Below are 21,041 nucleotides of genomic sequence, written 5' to 3' on the forward strand. Positions count from 1 at the left end.
AAGAAGGGCTGGGGCTTGGACTCCGGTGGTCCACCGTAGCTTGTTTGAATGATTAATGAATAATGTGTTAATTTGATCCATCATCATCACCATATATTGGAGGATGAGTTTGAAGTTCTAATCCTTTCATCTCCTCCACCTCCCAGATGCTGGGATTACAGGCATGCCCTTTTTGTAGTGTTGGGGGGTTGAAGCCAGGGCTTCGTATGTGCTAGGCAAGCACTCTACCTACCGATTTACATCCCTGTTCCTAATTTAACCCATCGGTATTTTTATCTTCATTTTTAATTTTTAAAAAAATTTTTTTGACCAGGCAGCACAATTACCTGGTACAAAGTGCAAAACCCACATCAGAGAAGTGTGTGGCGGTGACTGGCACTGCTGAGTCCTCCAGCAGCGTCCCAACAAAGGCTTGCCTGCTTGTTCCCTCTTTTTCCTTTCACGTATCAGACAGTGTTCTGCCGAATCTCACAATCTAGGATACACTTTGGCACAGTGCCTTTTCACTTAACAACGCCTACCGAAGACTGTTCCAAATCAGTATAGGAGAGCTTTCTCTTTAGAGACTACAGATGGTCTATATTGGGCACGAGCAGTACCCCTCCCCCGCGCTCCACAAAGGGCTAGACAGTAAATATTTCAGGCTTTGGGGTCCATATGGTCCCTGTTCCATATGTTCCTGCTTCTCTTTTTCACAAAAACATTTTGAAAATGTATAAACCATTCTAGCCCCTTGGGTCATGCAGACACAGGCTCATGGACCCAAACACACATATCCACGAGCGTCTGGGTGCTTGACTTGCTTTTCTGTGTCTGCTCCTTTTCTATTCTGCCCTCCCCTCATTTTTGTGGCTCATGGCCTGGAATCCGGGCCCTGCGTATGCTAGGCAAGTGCCCTACTACCAACCTACACCTCTAACTACCTGGTCCCTTCTTGGATAAGATGAGCCTTCTCACTGCAAAACACCCAGAAGTTGCCATTGTTCTCTAAATCCTTTAAGGCTCCGCACTCTCAGGAGCTGGCCAGCACTCACAGCATGCTTCGTGATGTACACTTATGTCCTCCTCTGGGTCTCCTGCACCTCTCCAAGCTCTGCCTCATTATTGCTTTAAACACAGACTGGATGCAACCTCAAGGACATTCTCGTAGTGCAAACCACAACTGGGATGCCCAGTGGCTTGTGGCTGCCCGAGAAGAACCAACGTCCCACCGTCTAAAGGCCTGCCTTCCTGCTCGTGTCTCCAAATATGCCAAGCTCATGTTTTGCCCCCTATTGCTGTGCCTTTGGCAGGCTCCATCTCAGTTTGAAGGACACCCTCTCAGCAAGGCTTTCCAGAGGGCTCTGCACTTCCCTGTGCCCTCATCCTCCTTCACGCTCTGCCCCTGTGGCCATCAGTCTCATGTGGACTGCTCAGGGCTCAGTACACTGATGGCCCAGACGAACACTGACAGCCTTCTGGTCTGATGGGTGGGTGAAGAACCTCAAGCCAGTTTGCACTTTCTGGTGAAATTTCGGATTCTTTAAAAAACACAGAAATATTATGGGAATATAGTTTTGTTTTAATCCCAGGTGTGAGAGATGGGGCCGCTTCAGACTGTCATAGTCAGCCATAGCAGCTGACTATGACTTGCGTTGTGCTCTAGCAGGGGTGTGATTCTGCCAGCAGTAGACAGTTTCTGTGACTGTGACGTTTGGGGATTTTTCAAAGGGTATAAAAATGGGAAGGTCTCAGGAGGTGCGGTGGGTTGTTGGTTGTTAGTCAGGGCTGTCAAGTACTTGTGTTAGAGAGTTAGAGAGTAGTGTAGAGAGTTGAAAGAGTGGGAAAGGGGTGGAGAAGGGGGGAAGGAAGAAGAACCCATAAAGTAGGCAGAACCTTGGTTTTCAGTCTCCAGATCGACCATTTTGCTCAGCAATCACTAAATACGTTTTTGACACCTGTATAGGTTGTTATTTCACTTTTATTCTTTGAGTGACAAATTCCTTTCATCTATTAATGCCAAGCTCAAATGATGCATGTTCTACAGAGTTTTCATATATTCCCCAGCTAGAATTTATTTTTTATTTTTTATTTTTATTTTTATTTTTTGGTGGGGCAGGCTCACAGAGCACTGTGTTCAGAGCCCTGTATGATTAATCTGGGCCATTATTAACTACCAAATGCTTGTTGGCTGACTTATTTATATCACCAATACTCACTAAAATTGTATACTTATACAATGCCCCTTCACTTACCTACAAGGAATTCTTTAAGAAAGGGGTGAATGATGTTTAAGCAATGAGTTTGGGCATACGATAGAAGCAGCTAGCATGTGGCTCTATGCCAAAGGCACATTTAGCTCTTACAATAGCACCAATGAGGCAGTATTTTCAGAATTTGTGCTTTAAGAAGGGAGAGGAAGAGGAGGAAGAAGAGGAGGAGGAAGAAGAGGAGGAGAAGGAGGAGGAGGAGGAGGATAGAGGAAAAGGAGGAGGAGAAGGGGAACATGAGTACTCAGTCAGGCTGGCAGCTCGCCCTGTGGCTTTGGAACAAATCAGCAGGTCACCATGTAGTCAGCTATCATGATGACTTTGATAGCTTGACTGCTCTCCAGTCCAGTCAGCACAGCACACAAATCTGCCCATCTCCATGCACTGAAACCTGGGGCATCTCAACAGACCAGGGTCATTGAGACTTTCACTCCCCTGCAGCAAGGTCCTCCCTTGAAGGGACACAGATGACCCTTGGCCAGCCAGATGGAGTGGCATGGTGATGAGATGTCCCTGTGCACACCTGTGACTGTGCCAGGCCGAGGGCAGCCAGATGTCCTTGGGGCCTGCCTCCTGCCACCACATGCTGCTTATCCATGTGGACATAAGCCGCCACTCTGCCAGATGATCAGGGCTGAGCTGACGGGGTGGCAGCCCAGTGCTCCGGGCAGGAGGGTGAGAAGCTGGAAGGCAGAGGACACAAGGGCAGAGAGAGCAGAAGCTCTCTTCAGATAAATGTTGAGAATGTCCTTCTAAATTACTCTTAGAGATGAGGGGCAGCAGGCAAGCAGTTACACACCTTTTCCAGAAGGCAGACTGCCCCTATTGCAGAGCATTTCCTGACATAAAAGGAGATACTAGAACACACTGGCCATAGGCTCGGTTCTCTTTGTGAGATCTGTATATCAGCTCATTGGGAAAAATTCCAGGACAAGACTGCTTGCAAACTTTAGGCTGATGCTATTTAAGGTATGGTCCTTTGGCCAGAAGCACCATCATCACCAGGAAGCCAATTCCATTCCACGTCTTGGGCCTTACTACAGCACTCAAAAGTCAGAATCACCATCCTCCCCACCCACTCCAGAATTTGGAAGTGCAGTTCTATCTGTGAAAGCTTTGATGGAGAATACTTGATGAGATGCAAAACGGAGGCCCCATGCTTTAGAAGTTCTGGCTCACAGGAGACCCAAACCCCCAGCAAGCACCACTTGGTTCTGCCCACCTGTGCCCCTCCCCCAGCCCCCAGTAGGTGAAACAAATTTCCCAAGGTTTTTACAACCTGGCTGGAGTCAGTGCCTGGCCTCTATGCATTTGCACTTTTCTGCCTGAGCTTTGAAGATCTGACCGCCTGCTGAGCTTGTTTTACAAAAGAACCCCCCAGCTGAAACAAAGGATGGGTCTTTGGGTTTGCCTATATAAACACAGGGCTGGAAATTAAACTTTGAGCCTTGATCAGAGAATTTTGTCTTGGCTCTATATTTCTCTAGTCTGCCCGTCTGCCCGTCCTATTTCATCCCCAGTCCCTCCCCGCCCCATTCAGGTGTACTGGTTATCCTTGTCCACTGGATGGCTACAGGTGGTGCCCAAAGGAGGGGCTTGATAAAGCAGGAGAGATTAACTGAGTGACTCTGTCTTTGGTGGAGCTCCACAGAAAATGGAATAAATTATGGCATCCTTCATGGTGCGCAACAAACAGCATTAATGTTATTGCTAAAAATTTCATTTTTTGAGGGCTGTCCATTGCAAGGGTGCAAAAAGGATACAGGCTAGACTGAGTCAGTATCAGCCCAACACTGATTATCATCTAGGGTGTGACAGCGAATTGGGCTGGGGAATTCTATATAGGCACTTGTCGACAGGTAAGAGCTGCTTCAGGCAAGAGGAGTAGCGTATAAAATAAAATAAAATATAGTAAAAACAAAAACCAACAAAACACCACAGATGTTAGAAAAATTCTTAGTTCAAGTATATTTATGCTGTGCATGGCTCCTAGAAGTGGGAACGGTAAATATACAAATGACATGAGAGGGAGGGGGAGAGGAGGGAGAGGAGAGGAGAGGAGAGAGAGAGAGACAGAGAGACAGAGAGACAGAGAGAATGAATGTAGGTCTCAGAAAATCAGTTGTCTCCTGTCTGCGACTTGTTAGCAAAAAAAGAAGGAAAACAGATTTCAGAGCTCTCCTAGGGACAGGGGGAAATCAGGAGACATCCTGCTTCCTTTCTGTCTCCTACTGAAGATATTCTTAGTACTGGTTACATTAAGTTCTCTTCCCTCTCTGTGTACTGTCTGTCTTTAGTGTACCAATCTGTCCACCACGTGTCAATTTATGTCTGTTTTTTGTTTCATTGTTTGAATGACTGTTGTCCTATGTTTCATGTTGAAAAGGAAAAATGGTTAAAACTTTTTCTGCTGGCTACCCATCTCTTGATTTAGTCTCAGTATGCACAGAAGAAACTGATAAGATAGGTTGCCCTGCACCTTTAGCTGGGAATCAAGCACAGCTGGAGAAAAAGCTGCTTTTAAAGGGGCCAGAAGCTTCTCAGGGCAAGTAGGCTGATAGTTGTTTTGTCCTAGAAAAATCTCTGCATTTGTGATCATTAGGTTCAGCAAGTGACAAGGTGCTTTTTTTTTCTTGAAATTATAGCTAGTAAAAGGAAAATTTTGTTTGGTCTAAATATGTAAGATTTGTGTAGCCGCTTCATTTTTGTTTCTGACTGGTTTTAAAGGTATAGAAATGTTCTGCATGTCTTGGCTATAGAGTATTAGCCTATAGGTTATGGGGTATTAAAATTTTGTAATGTTAGCAACAGAAATTTAGCTTAAAACTGGTAACTCAGGGCTGGAGTCATTTTTTTTCCTTTGCTCTTTCTTTTTCTTTTTTTTCCTTCGATATATTTTTTTATTTACATTTCAAATGATTTCCCCTTTTCTAGACCCCTACTCCCCAAAAGTCCCATCAGCCCCCTTCTCTCCCCCTGTTTTCCCACCCAACCCTTCCCACTCCCCTGTTCTGGTTTTGCCCTATACTGCTTCACTGAGTCTTTCCAGAACAAGGGGCCACTCCTCCGTTCTTCTTGAACCTCATTTGATGTGTGGATTATGTTTTGGGTATTCCAGTTTTCTAGGTTAACACCCACTTATTAGTGAGTGCATACCATGATTCATCTTTTGAGTCTGGGTTACCTCACTTGGTATGATGTTCTCCAGCTCCATCCATTTGCCTAAGAATTTCATGAATTCATTGTTTATAATGGCTGAATAGTACTCCATTGTGTAGATATACCACATTTTTTGCATCCAATCTTCTGTTGAGGGATACCTGGGTTCTTTCCAGCTTCTGGCAATTATAAATAGGGCTGCTATGAACATAGTGGAACATGTATCCTTATTACATGCTGGGGAATCTTCTGGGTATATGCCCAGGAGTGGAATAGCAGGATCTTCTGGAAGTGAGGTGCCCAGTTTTTGGAGGAACTGCCAGACTGATTTCCAGAGTGGTTGTACCAATTTGCAACCCTACCAGCAGTGGAGGAGTGTTCCTCTTTCGGTTGGAGTCATTTTAAACAACAACCCGTGGTATGAACCAGTTCAGGAAACCAGGTCTCTAAAGATACTTGTAAATTGGGATAATATTTTATGTAAGTCATATCCTAGAAATTAGACTTATAAAAGATAAGATTTAAGACAATGTCTCTTTAATGAGATATTAAAAGTTGCACTGTCATGCATTCACATATAAGAACTGGCACCCAAACTTTGTAATGTGAAAGTAATGCTTTTGGTATTGATTTAAAGAGAATGGATTGTTTAAAATTGGGTTTTGCTTTCCAAAATTGTGGTTATGCTCTAATATTGCAAAAGAGACTTAAAAATTATAGTTAAGTTGCCAGTGTTCCATGGGCTGCAGTTTGTAGTTCAATTGCAGACTTAGGATTCTAAAGTCACTTATATTTGTAATTAGGATGATTATCAGAGCAATAAAAGTTAAAAATAGCTGTGGCCAGTATGGGCCTGCTTCCCCTTTTATACAAGCTTTATTGGATACAGTGGTAGAAGCAAAATTTAACTCCCCAAGATTGGAAAGGAGATCTCAGTGGGGATTTATTTGGTATCAAACAGGCTCCTGATGAACTGTTTCAGGACTTTGTGAATAGACTGCTAAAAAAGCAGATGGCAGAAATTTTGGAGGGGAACCCTCAAGCAGGGGTTCCTTTTGTTATTGGACCCTCATAAAATCAGGGTTTGGCTATGGCTGCAACCTTTTTGGGAGAGTATCATAAATATTTACATTTGAGTTCAAATAGTAGAGCAGCTTCAGCAGAGGCTTTTGTCTTGCAAACCCTTCCTAGGAAGTTTCAGGCTGAAACATCATTATTACAGATCTATCAAGGTGTTGTTCAGAACAGAGTTCAAATTTAAGATTTATGAAAGGTTAATGAGGCTATGGAACTTATGAAGGCATTAAAACCCTGCTCGCCTACGCTATACTATTTTAGGAAATGCATATAGAATTATTATAGGTTTGGAAGATTGTTTTTTTTTTATATTCCTTTGCATCCTGATGATTGTAAAGGGTTTGCTTTTAATGAGTTTGTAATTTTAAAGAGCCTATGAATCAACATCATTGGAAACTTTTGCCTCAGGAAATTATGTAAAAAATTATTTGCTTCTGCCTCAATACAAGAAGTTAGGACTTTGAATCTTTCAGTGTATATTATTCATTATATGGAGAGTATTTTATTAGTTGATTCCTTTGATGGAGTTTTACTACAAGGCTTTGCTTTAACACAACGAGCTTTAAAATTTTGGAGTAGTTGTTGCTCCAGAAAAGATTCAAAGGCAATATCTTTTTCAATATTTGGGGAATCAGTTATATCCTAAACAAATTGTGGCACAGAAAATTCAAATAAGAAAAGTTAGGTTACTTACTTTAAAAAGCTTCTATAACTAAGACCTCACCTTCAGCTCACTACAGGAGGAATTAAGCCTTTGTTTGATGTTCTCAAAGGGGATGCAAATTAAGTGGTGAGAGATGAATAGCTTTGCAGATAATCAATTGCTGGCTGTTTATGTTGTGTGCCCACAGCAATTCTTTGGCAAAGGGAGCATTTATGTGGATTCTTCTTTCTTCATCTTCAAGAAAAGTTTTAACATCCTATTGTAAAGCTGTTGTGGTGTTAATAAAGAATTGTAGGATAGAATCTTGAAAGTATTTTGGAAAGAATGTCTTAAGAATCTGATGAATCATTTATTCCTTATTCCAAACAGTAATTAAATTGGTTATTGAAGAATACTGATATTTGGCCTATTGCATGGCAAAACTTTTTAGGCAAAATTGACAATCATTATCCAAAAGACAAGTAGTTAAATTTTGCTTCTATGCATGCTTTTGTATTTTCTTTAAATTTGTGCATGCATCCCATAAAGAATACTTCCAGTGTATTTATAAACAGCTCATCTATGGGAGAGAAGCATATGTGACTGGATCACATGGTTATTCTCTTGAAGTTTCCCTCTACTTCAGCACAAATAATTGAGTAACATGCTGTAGCCACCGTTTTTAAAATATTGAAAAATCAAGCTTTGAATTTGTATACTGATAACAAATGTATAGCTCATGGCTTACAATTGCTTGGAATTGTTTCTTTTTTTTTTTTAGATACTGCTAATTCTCAGATTTTGCAATTATTTATGCAAATACAATTCAAGTTAAGAAAAAGTACTGTTCCTTTAAAGGACTGTCTTTTGACATTTAAGAGCTCATCCTGGGTTGCCTGGACAAGACCCCTTAGGGCAATGCCACAGCAGATTTGTATCCCAGGCAGATTATAGGCCTTACACAGGAACAGTTGGCCTTATAATCTCATTCTTTACATCATCAAAATAGTAATGGCTTGAGACAATAATTTGGTATTTCTAGAGAATGTGCACATCAAATTGTAAAGAATTCTTCTCAGAGTCCTTAATTTCTACTTGCACCACATAATGGCGTTCATCATAAAGGACTTATTAATTATTGCAAATGGATGATACTCATATTTCTCATTTTAGAAAAGTAAAATATGCACACGTGACTATTGACCCCTTTTCAGGGTTTCTAGTTCCTGCTTTAACAGGAGAAGCAACTAAAAATGTAATTAGTCATTGCCTGTATTGTTTTTTCTATGCTTGGTGTTCCAAATCAGATTAAAACAGATAATGGAACTGGTTATTACAGTCAAGCATTTGAGATGTTTTGTCAACAATTTAATATTACCCATATTACTGGGATTCCTTATTATCCTAAAGGACAAGGTATTGTGGAACTTTAAAACATCTTCTTTAAAAAAATAAAAAAAGGGGGAATTATATCCCCATATACCATATTATTTTTATGCTTTTTAATCTTAATTTTTCTAAATTTGGATGCCAAGGAACTCTCTGCTGAATGTCTATGGCACCCTACAACAAGTATACTTATGCCTTGGTGAAATGGAAGGATCCACTTACTGGCATACGACATGATCCCGATCAGGTATTGGGGAAGAGGGCATGTTTGTGTTTTTGCCTCAGGATGCTGAAGGAGCACGCTAGCCTCCGTGGTGATTGGTGTGACGTGCTGATGCAGGGACAGAGAATGATGCTGACGGTGATATTGCTGAGTACCCTGACAATGGTGACAGGAAAGCTGTATTGGACATATGTTCCTGACCCACTTTTGCTTGCCTATATCCCAGATTGGACAAGATAACTTGCCTCAAGATTCTAGACCCTGTGGGACAGAGAACATGGAGAGTGTGGAAACTGACTTAGAAAAATTAATCAAAAGGAGAAGTTATAATAACTCTTCTCTTTCCTTTAATGTGACCAATTATTGGTCTAGAAAACAATCCAATATTGGAGATACCAATCATGAAGACGGCTCAAAATCCTTATGAGTCAGCTGAGTTAACTTGGAGTGTGGTTTCCACTCTTACCTGAGAGTGCTTTCTATTAATTCTCAAAGTCACGACCCCATATACCTGGTAGCTAGACTTTGTGTTTGATCTCTGCCAATTTGCAGCTAAATTGAATACCACATTCCTGAAGACAACTTTAATCCTGTTGCTTTTAACTTTTGACTTTGCATCTTAAGCAGACTGGTTGCCTTCACACAGGATCACCTTCAGCAAGCTCAGTTATTCACCCTATAAAGGCAGTTATCATCACTATAAAGAAATGCATTGAATGCATACACATATGTCCTTCAGGGTTTTGGGCTGAATGGGAAAAGGTGTGCTTATGAAGGCGGTGGTCAGAGACAGGTAACTGCAGTTCTTGAGCTCCTAGTGACCTAAGACTGGGGCAAAGCCAAAAGGCGTGTGTTTGTCTAAACAAACACTAAAAGGCTGCGGTTGTCCAAACAAACGCCAACAACCTGAGCTTGTTTTCCACGACGGGTAAGAAGGAGCAATGTAGACCCAGACTTAAGACAGACATGGCCACCTAGCCACCATATTTCCTAGATGGGATCATGGAGTACAGGTATCTTGTGCTTCCTGTCCAGCTTATCTTTAAAAAATAAACAAGGGGGATTGTGCCCTTCCCCCAGCCTCCAGTAGACTAAACAAATCTCCCACAGTTTTTACAACCTTTCTGGAGTAGGTTCTTGGCTTCGATGCATTTGTATTTTCCTGCCTGAGCTTTGAAGATCTGATCGCCTGCTGAGCTTGTTTTACAACAGAATCCAGCTGAAACAAAGCAACAGAACCCAGCTGAAACAAAGGATGGGTCTTTGGGTTTGCCTATATAAACACAGGGCTGGAAATTAAACTTTGAGCCTTGATCAGAAAACTTTGTCTTGGCTCTGTATTTCTCTTGACCACCCGTCCTATTTCACCCCCAGCACTCCGTTCAGGTGTATCAGGTTTTCCATGGCCACTGGACCATGGCTACACCCATGTATACTGGCTACACCCATGGTTTGAGCAACTGTGGTCTAAAGGCAGTACTCATGGTGGAATTGGCTCAGGGACTGCACTTGGACATGTCTGAGATGAAGTCTCCACTCACTACTTGCAACTAGTTAACCCAGTTAACCACTTCATCTCAGCTAGCATGACTTCCTCAGCTGTACGGTACCAATGCCAGAACCTTCATCTGTGAGGCATGAAGATGGTCATTTCTAAAGTATCTAGCACCACATATGGGCACATAGTAGGTCTTTTATAGATGCTAGGTATTATTACTTCCAGATTGTGGTTGAACTCTGGGCGGGGCCAAAGGATATTAATGTCAACACAGAGATAAAAGATCTCATAAAGGTATGAAGATTGTGAGTTCTTTGCTATTTAGCACTGGATTTAAAACCATAGCCATCAAACTTTACCATACATTACTGCCTGCCTTTCCATTTCCAGATTCTAAGATGACAATAGCTTAGAGAGTTTTGGTGTTCATTCAATGTAAAAAGAAGTGGCCCCATGTGCGGCCCCGGAGAAGACACATATATGAACCAGATCCCCCTTGGTGTCCATTCAGCTGGGAGCTGGGCCACCAAGGAAGCTGGACTGTCATGTCAGACATCATACCGGGGCATCTGCAGCTTCAATGCTGTGGGAGAGGTTTCCATTCTGGACAGGTTCTGAAGCTTCGCTCGATGGCGTCATTTCGACCTCTGTGCTCGTGCTGTTGGGGAGTTCAATTTTTTCTGCGGCATAATTTAAACACAAAGAAAACAATCAGGATCCACAGGGATAAAGGGCTATGTTGGAACGAGCATTGTAAAATGGGGATAAGAAGGCATCTGAGACCTGAAGCTGGTGTTGGGTATTGGCAAAGGGTTTTTACCACAGCCTGTGCTGCCTAGTGTGCTGTCTCTCTCCATAGTGCTGTTTCTGGCTCACACATGACACCACTGGAGGCCCTATAAGCTGCCACATGATAGGCCATGCAAGAATACAGATACATACCTTGAGACATTTAGATACAGACTGTGAGATAGCTGGATCACCCCTACAATCGTACCTCCCTGCAAAAGACACTGTCCATGGTATCATGTCCTAGGCTATACTTTGTCACCATCAGTCTGCCATCTGTGTCAGGCCCCCTTTCCACTGGGCTGGAACAGCTCCTGTATGCCGAATGGTTCATTGTGGATGTCGGCCAGGCAGGGTCCTCTGCTTTCTGCTCTAATACTCAGTCTTCAAAACTGCCTGTGCTGGGAGAGAATTTGGCCACCTGCCTTTTCTTACAATCCTGAGAATGGCACATTCTGCACAGGGTGTCCTGTTCCAAGAAAAGCAAGGGGGTGGGGGTACTGAGACAAGGAACACGGGTGAGTGAGAGAGCTAGCCAGAGAAGCTTCGGGTTAACAAATGCAGATGCGTTTTCCTGAGACGGGGAGGAGGCCCTGGTAAGGCCCTGGGGCTCTGTCACATTAGGAACCAGATGGACCTGTGTTTCTATGCTCGTGCTACACTTTATGCTGTATGACCGTCAGCAACTGCCTCAACCTCTGTGGCATCCAGTTTCCTCGCCTGGAGAATATCCTGCTGCTAATAGTGACACTGTTTCCATGGCCGCCATTGCTGCTACCACTGCCTCACCGACAGAGAGGTTGGGAAGTTCGAGAAAAGCACTCGAGGGCCTGAGCAAGCCAGAAATGAATAATCTGAATCTCTGTCACTGAAACAGCTTTTTGCAGTTTTCTTTCCAGGGCTAAGAGAAGCCTCTCCAGGTGACCAGTGTTCAGGTCCCATTAGGTTCAACTGGGACTTAAGCAGGAGTGAGACAGAAAGTCTCTCATTGAGGCTGCAGAGATTGCTCAGCAGTTAAGAGCATTTGCTGCTCTTTCAAAGAACTGGGTTTAGTCCCCAGCCCCTGTATCATGTGGGTCACAACTCCCTTGAACTATAGTTCTAGGTGGTCCAGTGCTCTATTCTGGGCTCCATGTTCACCTATGTGCATGTGGGCCACATATAGACACATAAAAACAAATGGAGATCTTTAAAATAAAGAACGATGAAAGGATCCTATTGGCACCAGCTCTGTTCAGGGTGTGGAGGGAACGAGTCAGGAGGGTCTCTGGACACCAGTCTGTTTAAGCTGGGCCAGATGAGAGCAATTGTAGGATGCTCGTGGAAGAGTAGGATTTTTTTCTTAGCAATTTCAGAAGGAGCAAATATTTCTATCATTAGTATGTAAGAAAATAGAGCTTAAAAATCTCAGCACTAGGTAGGTAGATGTAGGAGAGCTGTCACAGGTTCAAGGCCAGCCTGGGTTATATAGCAAGACCCTATTATGCCCTCCAACAAAAAGAACTTCATAAAAATGTTTGGTTTGAAACAGTCAAATACTGAAAATCCTAGGTAAAGCTCATGAGTTCAACCATGTTGCCCTGAGGTACAAATGAAGGTATGGAAAGTGTAGGAACCTGGGCTTTTATAGGCTGTGCTTGGGAAGTGGACAAATAAGAATCCACTTCCCAAGCACAGCCTATAAAATGAGTGTGCTTTTCAACCACAGTCTTTATCGTCACAAAAATACAAAAATAAATCCTGATGTTTGGAAAAGCATAGATTTTTGATTCACGCTCATTACCAAGTCCTTCACTGTTCCTACCAGCAGAGCGTTCCTTGGGGTTATTTGTCATGGATGATTAAATCTAAGCCTACACTCACTAGCGTGCTAGAGGAGGTCTGGGAATGAACCCAGACATATAAACCATTCTATTCCAAGCTACCTCATCCCTCAAAAGAAAAACCAACAAACAAGAGTTGAAAAAGTAGCCCTTGTAAGTGAATCCAAAAAAGTCACACACAGAGCTTAGCCAGGCAGTGACCTTTCCTGTTGACTTAGCAATGCAAAACCAAAATTCTGCTCATTCTGCAAAATGTGTCCAGGTTAACGGAAGCAGAGAAGATCAGACAAAAACCCGCAATTCATAACCCAATCCTAGTTAACACTTGAACTGATTCCTGTCCACTTTCTCCACAAATATTCAATGGACTCTTAACTGTTCCTTGGCTGAAATTTTGCCTGGGTTAGAATTCAGGATGGTAGGAGAGGCAGGAAGTCTTCTATGGAGTATTTTGAGGGCAAAACTGTTGAGATTTGTCTGCAGATAATTTTAGTCACTTGGGCAATAGCTTCATTTACAGCATAGATCCAGATTAGGTTAAATTTAGTCTGAATTTAGAATTGAGAGCTATATTATAGTTACAGACAGGAGAAAAGGAACATGATGTCCCAAGTTAAAATAAGATGCCTGAATGTCACAATCTGGTCACACAGAAGTTCTAGAAAAGTCAGCCAAGACAGACCTAGGTTGATTTTTGCCTAGCTTTATTTTTTATTTTTTTGCCTGTGTATATATATGTGTGTGAGCTCATGTGTAGGTGTGTGTGTGTGTGTGTATGTGTTGGTGTATATGTGTGCACATGTGTATGGAGTCTAAAGGTTGATACCCACTTTATTTACTAAGGGTCTCTTGTGGAAACCAGAATTTGTTAATTTGGCAAGTCTAGCTAGCTATCTTGCCCTGGGGAATCTTCTGTCCCTGGATCCTAAGTGCTGAGAGTACAGGTGGACCCACCATTCCCATCCAGCATTTGTGTGGGTGCTGGGATCTAGACTTAGGTCCTCACAAACAGCAAGCACTTCATCTGTTGATGCATCTCCCCAGCACGGATGGTGCTGAATTCTTAAGAAAGAGGAGATGGCATGGATTTAAAAGGACTCTGTTGGGTAAGTGTGTATGTGTGTGTGTGTGTGTGCTGGGAGCAGTGTCACAGATATACACTCTGATCACCAAACATGCAGAAGCAGTACTCTCACCTCTAGCTAAATGTTAATGACTTGGATGACTTGAACATGTCTCCTTTTTGGTGGCATTCTGACGCCGAGTGCCTGTCAAATCTGATGATTTGGTTACAATTACTCTTCCCTGTGGATTCCTTTAGTGTTACTGGAGACATATATGTCCATTCCTGCCTTATCCCAGGGGAAGAAGAAGAACTCATTTAATTGTTTAGAAAGGACCTGAGCTGGTATTGGGGCAGGGGTTCCCATTCTGGTTCTGTCTCTCTTCCCCTCCCCCACACCCACCAGGGAAGGACAAGGGGTGGGCCTCTCACTCACCCACATGATTGGCAGCTCCATTCTGCCTCTCATTCTCATCCACTTGGCATTTCTTCTTGGCGATCTTGTGGAGAATTGAAGCTTTTTCTCTGAACCTCCCTGAAGCAAGAGAAAGTGGCAGGAGAGAGAGGAGAGTGAGGAAGAAGGATTGCCAAAGCAGGTGGGTGGTCTCTCTACGAGTCCTCACAGCAGTGACCACACATTTGGTGCAGCCCAAATGCCTCTCAATCTATATGGGGGCAGGGTGTGTTCTTACCTTGGTGGATTCTTCAGCCCGGTTCTCTGTCTGAGAATCTATCTGCAAGCTGCCGGACCATAGAGGGGAGGTGTGACTTGGACCTCTTCCTCCCCTCCAGCTGCTCACAAAATGCGTGAAAACACCAATCACCTCCCAAACCACCTCTACCGCTGAAACCCCAAACAAGGCTGAAGACCTACAGCTGCTTTAGAATTAATTGCTCATTCCAGATCTGCTTTAGACAACGGCTGGGAAGGAAAGCCAAGCCGGGCAGTCCTTCACATTGACTTTGTTTTTCAAGCATTCATCATGATTGCAGCTTCCAAAAGGAGTCAGGGCCAGACATCACAGCTCTCCAGAAAAGCTGAGTCAGCTGCAGTTAAAGCATGAAGGCGGCAACGGATTCCATTTGGGGATTTAGGACAAAGAACGATCGACTGAGCATGTTGGAGAAGAGACACTTTGGGAAAGGTGCTGGAAAAGAAATACCATGCTCAAAGCAATCACTGTAAACAGCTGTGCCACAAGAGCAGCGCACATTTCTTCTCCATCATTGACACAATTAATGGGTAAATGCATGCGACAAGCACACGAACAGTCATGCAAAGTGTAGCGATTAGGGACACGAAGCACATTTCTCTCTTTTAATCTGTGATTTTCATCCTTGGGAATGTTCAAGGTACCAAAGATTCTCATTTTAAACCAGCTGATTGCTGCATAGATTCCAGCATAATGTGTTCCTTAAAATACCCTGGGCCCCACAATTTCCTACTGGGCTTTCTTTTTGGTTGTGTTATCTAACAACATATTATTGGGGGATCTTATTCTATTTTTCAAGTTAGAAGCAGCTCAAATGAAGCAGGCGAGCTCTCCTTTTCCCAAGTATGGGACTCTGGCAGGTCAGAATGGTGACTCCTATGATGGATTCAGAGTTATCGAACATGTGAACACCTATGTGTAGGTGACACATTTCTGCTCACAGCTCCATTAGCCACTATCACAAATCTCTCTCTCTCTTTTAAATTGTGTTTTGAGCAACATTATAAACTACTGAATTTAAATTTGTGTTTCAATCCACTGCAATTTTGAAACTTTTTTTTTAAATTGGGAAGGCATATGCATGCTACAGCAAATACATGAACAGCTCATAGGAGTAAGTTTTCTTTCTACCACTTGGGTGCTGGGGATGGAAGGTGGGCTGTCAGGCTGGGTAGTCAGCCCCTGACCCATGGAGCCATCTTGTCAGCCATTACCTAAATTACTAGACAAAGGTGTTGGCCTAGGCAATAAGTGAGCTACACACTGTGCTCCCAAAGGTAAGGGGCAGGGCAATGAGAAACGGAAGGTGAGGTCAGAATGTGGAATGGTCTGTGTGATAGCTAATTTTGATGACCAACTTGATTGGGTGAGTGATATCTAGGGGATTAGTCTTGTCTTTCCCCATATCCGAGTATATTTTCAGAGCAAACAGATTTCACTCTTGCCTTATCAGTGGTTTACTTCATTGATGGATTAGATGCTTAAGTAGGCCAGTAAAGGTGGTGGAAACTGTGCAGGCAAGGTGTGGTTGGGGGAAGACATGAGTTTGCCAGGAATAACTAGACCCTAGCTCTTTCCCGTTACTTCTCGTTGCTTCTGGGCACTACAAAGCAAGCAGCCTTTGCCCCAGGCTTTCATTGCCGTGACTTCCTTTGGATCCAAGCAAAGAACAGGTGATGGGGAACTCTGAAATCAGGAGCCAAAATAAATCTTAGCTCATTTTGAGTTGTTTTTTTCTCAAGAGTGTTGTCACTGTGATGGAAACTGACCAACTCATAGGCCATCAGAATGGAAAGGAAGAATGAGGAGATGGGCAGGCGCTCATCCTGGAAGGTGATTTGAACTTGCCCGTTTCTATCTAATCTACATGGTAAATTGTGGGAAGAAGAGGGGGAAGGAAAGTCATTCTGGGAACTAGAAAAAGAAGGGAGTGAAAGAAAGCAGGAAAGGAAGAGAAGAAGAACTGTAAAGGAGATGGGTAGAGGTGTGGCAGCCTGCTGGTGGCCCGGCTGATGCCAGGTACTTCCTGGATTCCTGGTGGTCTTCTCTGAGCACCAGGCAGGTGTGGCAGGTGGCTCTTAGGACCCTGAAATCTTAAGCCTAAAGAGGCCACTTTTCATGGAAGACAATTGCAGTGAGTCTCCAAATCATGCATTTTTTACACAGGAGAGGCAAAAAGAGGTTATGCAATTTTATTGGATAACAAAACTCTTTTTGCTATGGTGGGGATCCACCTTTGAGCTTAGGTCACTTTGTATGTCTATGAAATAAGGAAATCAGATACATTGTTTAACACAGTAACAAAGTAGAAAGGGTTGCAGGAGAAGCGAGCCTATGTAAACCAACCTAGCCCAACCAATGCCCTCAAGTCACAAATTACAGCAAAGACTATGCACAGGAGAGAAGCTCTCAAGGACTGTCCATTCTTAAAGGATTCCTTCCACGGCTTGTACATGTGCCAGAGAGAAATGATTTAAAAAAATGGACTCCCAGACACGAACCATTGTAGCCACTCATGTTGTCACGAAACATCCTTCAACACACAGTTGGCCATACCTGGTGTGGTTTTCCCAAGTTCTGTAAGAACCATGGCAGATACACTGGGGTGTGGTGGTGAGGCTGGAGTGTTGTGATCCCAGTCACGTGACCATGAGGGAGGGTTTTCTTACTTGTGTGTCACTGTTTTCCCCAAGTAGGGTAGCAGGTCTTTAGCTTCCTGTGCTATTGAAAAAAGGTCCTGACCTGTTGCCTTTTTCTCTTGGTGTTTAGTTCTGTGGACAGCTGAGCAAAGCTACCAAGGCTGGCAAGGGATTCTTTAATTTCTTTCCTTCACATGCTTCCTCTCGCAGCATGAGAGTAAGACTGTCCTTAGTCCTACTGTTCTGACACGGAGACTTTCTGATGATGGCACCTGTATCTGAAGGGATTTTGTCTTAGGTTTTAGGTTTTAGCAAAGGCTCACTTTCCACAGTCGGCACGCACATTCCTGAGGGAGGAAGGCAGAGCCGGACAAAGGAAGCCGTGCTCAGTTCAGCTTGTCGGATTGTTGCTGGAGTTTCAGGGAATCCTCTAGAAATCACCTCTAAGTGTTAGGCCTACATTTAGGTGGGGGCACAGAGGATGGGCGTACGGCACAGAGATGCTGCTTTGTGTCTGGCAAGAACAAATCGAGACACCTTTGAATACTTTTCAAGGTGAGCCACAGAGTGATTTTTTAGCCTGATTCAAAGCAGCTTTAAAAATATCCACTGCTGTGGTGCAAACCCTGAAGGTGTTGTCTTTTTATATAGCTACAGATATTTGTATACTTAGAAGCCTCGGAAATAGCAAACTCTACTGGGATCGTGAGGCACCTACGTCAAACCTGGCACACAATTTTAGTATAGTTTAGTTTGATCTGAAATGTGCAAGAGTACCAGCTGAGTGTCCTCACAGGAGGGTGTGTTGAGGGGGTGGTCAGGAAGTTTGGAAGGAAAAGATGGGAGCTGAGGGCTTCCTGGGAAGGAGAATGAATTGAGAAAAACAGCCACCAAAATCCTTGGCTGGACCACTCCGAGGTAAAACACAAGTCTCAAGCTCCTCGTGACAACCTGGTCACTCAAGGGAAGTAAACTTGGCTTCTGTCCTGCTATTGATTAAAACAGCCCCCTGGAAATCCCTTCACCTTTGCACCACCAAGCCTGTGATAGGCTACTGTCAAAAGGGACCCTTTGGGCTTGTGACTAGACTAGGTCCAGATTGTCACAGTCTGAGTTTCAGCAATGCAGAAAGAAAAACGAGACTAAAGAAACAGATGTAAAAGCGAGCCAGCCACTAAGTCTATTTCTGTGTTTTCAAATCTGCCTTTTCTGTCTCTTTGAAATTCAGGGCTTGACAGGTCGCTTTGAAAGCCAAAGGTCACTTGAGCTCCCATCCCTTCCGTCCCATGGACTTCTTTGTCTTTTCTCATGAAAGCTGTGACTGGCATCAAAGGAGAGACCATCCTCTTCTGACAAGGCTTTGACAGACCAGGGGTGGTCATCCCAACCGCTCCTTTTTCTTCAGCCACCCACCAGCCAATCAGGTGTTTCTGTTCTTACATTATTTCCGCCCACCTTCTCTCTCCAGGCCTCACTTCCTGAGTCCCACCCTGAGCCTCCCTGGAGAGGAACATTTCAGACAGCTGGTGTGACCTCTTCTTTCGTTCCCTGTCGTCTGTCATCTTAGTACCCCAGGGTAGAAAAATTAGGTCATATTAATCCATTTTTGGTAGATGGTCTGCAGTGCATCTCCAGGTCAAAGTGAAAGTACAACAGCCGGCAGGATTCTAGCTCATCCCTGGGCACCCTGTTCCTGTCACCCCCACCCCCTTCTTGTTTTGCTCCAGTCAGGCTAGCCACATTCTCCTGTTTCTTGAGAACACTGTGCAACTTTCCACTCTAGACCACGGAACTGGCTGGTCTGCTCTGTGCAAAGCTCTCCCAACAGAAATCACAGTTTCTAGAATCTGGTTAACTGTCACCATCTCGTCCTGTCTTCCCTGAGTAGCTCTTCTCTAGCATTTCCTATGCCTATGTTACTTCCTCAGAAGCAGGAAATTATCATTACACACACACATACACACACACACACACACACACACACACACGCACATGCACACGCACACACACACTTATATGCGTATACCATTACCATTATTTCTGTTGCTTAGGTGTTATTTTCTACTGGCAGGAAAGCTGGGGGCCAACAGGTCTTTCCACTCTTCTTCCCTCTTGCTGTGTTCTTAGCACCCGGTAGAGTTTAGTAAACCTTGTGCTGCTCATCTCGAGGCAAATAGGTGAGGTTAGACTTCCTTCCTAGTGGCTGTAACCTAAACTCACTTCTCTCAGAACCTTCCCAGCTTATGGCCATGGTAGAACAGAGATCCTCCAAGCTGGGAGCCTTCTATCACTACATAGGCGATGGCTGGGACAGACTGAGTAGTTAGAACCCAGAGAAAGGCAGCACCCATACCATTTGCTCCCTTCTTCTGTGAGTTTCCAGGGCCAGCTCCCCAAAGAGTCTTTGGGGTGGAAGAATAGGTTTGGGTAGTGTTGTGGAAACCTGGGGGCAGAAAGCTGGGTTCTGCTCCCCCTTTACTATGTGACCCTCATTTATGAGTGGCTACCCTGAAGGTTTTTCTGTTAGCATCCTTCCCAAGTTTTCAGTCATTGGTCTCATGACACTTGTCTGCCAGTCAGTCAGTCTGTGTTGTTTCCTGGCAACATACCCATTTTCACCACTAGAGGGCAGACTTCACTGAGGAGGGGCCTTCTCCGAGCTGTCTCTATTCCCCTGTAATGCCAGGCCTGTGGGATGGAGAGACGGCTCAGTGGTTATAATCAACAACGCCAGGCTCATCAGATGCATACTGCAATGACACTCTCCCCAAAGGCTCAAGGTAATCTTGGAAATCTTAAGCAAAGCTGTGTTTTCAGTAGAGTTTGGAGGTTTGTCTGGTGCCTCTGAAACATTCACAATCTGGATTATTCCCAAGAATTTCAGATTCCCACTCTAATTATAGAGCTCTTCCTGATGGCTGTGGTGTGTGTGTGTGTGTGTGTGTGTGTGTGGTGTGTGGTATGTGTGTATATGGTGTGTGTGTGTGTGGTGAATGTGTGATGTGTGCATGTGGTGTATGTATGTGTGGTATATGTATGTAGTGTATGTGGTATATGTGTATATGACATGTGTATGTTGTGTGTGTGCACGTGTGTATATGAGCTCAGAGAATAAAAGTGAAAAGGCCCCTTGGCACAGAGGCTACCTAGCAGCTAGGATGGACGAATGGACTGTTTTATAAACTCTGTGAAACAGTAATTTCTTAATAGGGATTGGCTTGCTTTTTATTCTTTTATTTATTTATTTATTTATTTATTTATTTATTTATTTATTTATTTATTTATTTATTGGTTTTTTTGGATTTAGTTTTTTCCAGACGAGCTTCCTCTGTGCAGCCCTGGCTGTCCTGGAACTCACTCTGTAGACCAGGCTGGCCTCGAACTCAGAAATCCACCTGCCTCTGCCTCCCAGAGTGTTGGGATTACAGGTGTGTGCCACCACCATCCTGCTGCTTTTTATTCTTAAAAGAAAACATTTGAGACTTTTAAAAATTTAAAGATAATAATTTTATCTTAAGCAAAACATAAGATTTTTATTCACCCCTAAATCTGTTTTTGAAATACAGCTTCCAAATTATTTCCCTCATTCTGAGACTCATCATGAATTTATTATGCTATTTATTTATTATACTACATTCATATTAATGGAATTAAATTACTGTTATAAATTGTCATTAGTCAATTGTGAGTGAACTTCATAGTAGAAGTGGTCAACATAACTGGAGTGTCATTACATTGGTAGGTATGATCATCTGAGTGGATCTGTAATGAATGAG

The 21,041-nt window shown here is 43.4% G+C and overlaps 1 protein-coding gene across 5 annotated transcripts in view; it reads right to left on the reverse strand.

The window, feature by feature from the left end:
* Slc24a2 (solute carrier family 24 member 2) overlaps positions 1 to 21,041 on the reverse strand; it is a 254,322-nt gene that overhangs the window by 41,655 nt on the left and 191,626 nt on the right. For all 5 annotated transcript variants that reach the window (XM_052176727.1, XM_052176728.1, XM_052176726.1 and 2 more), the window contains 2 exons: positions 14,350 to 14,448; positions 10,800 to 10,918 (listed from right to left, as the gene is read on the reverse strand). In XM_052176727.1, the coding sequence (XP_052032687.1) occupies positions 10,800 to 10,918; positions 14,350 to 14,448 (218 nt within the window). The remainder of the gene's footprint in view (positions 1 to 10,799; positions 10,919 to 14,349; positions 14,449 to 21,041) is intronic.

This window comes from Apodemus sylvaticus, chromosome 3, assembly GCF_947179515.1.
Source record: "Apodemus sylvaticus chromosome 3, mApoSyl1.1, whole genome shotgun sequence".
Lineage (NCBI taxonomy): Eukaryota > Metazoa > Chordata > Mammalia > Rodentia > Muridae > Apodemus > Apodemus sylvaticus.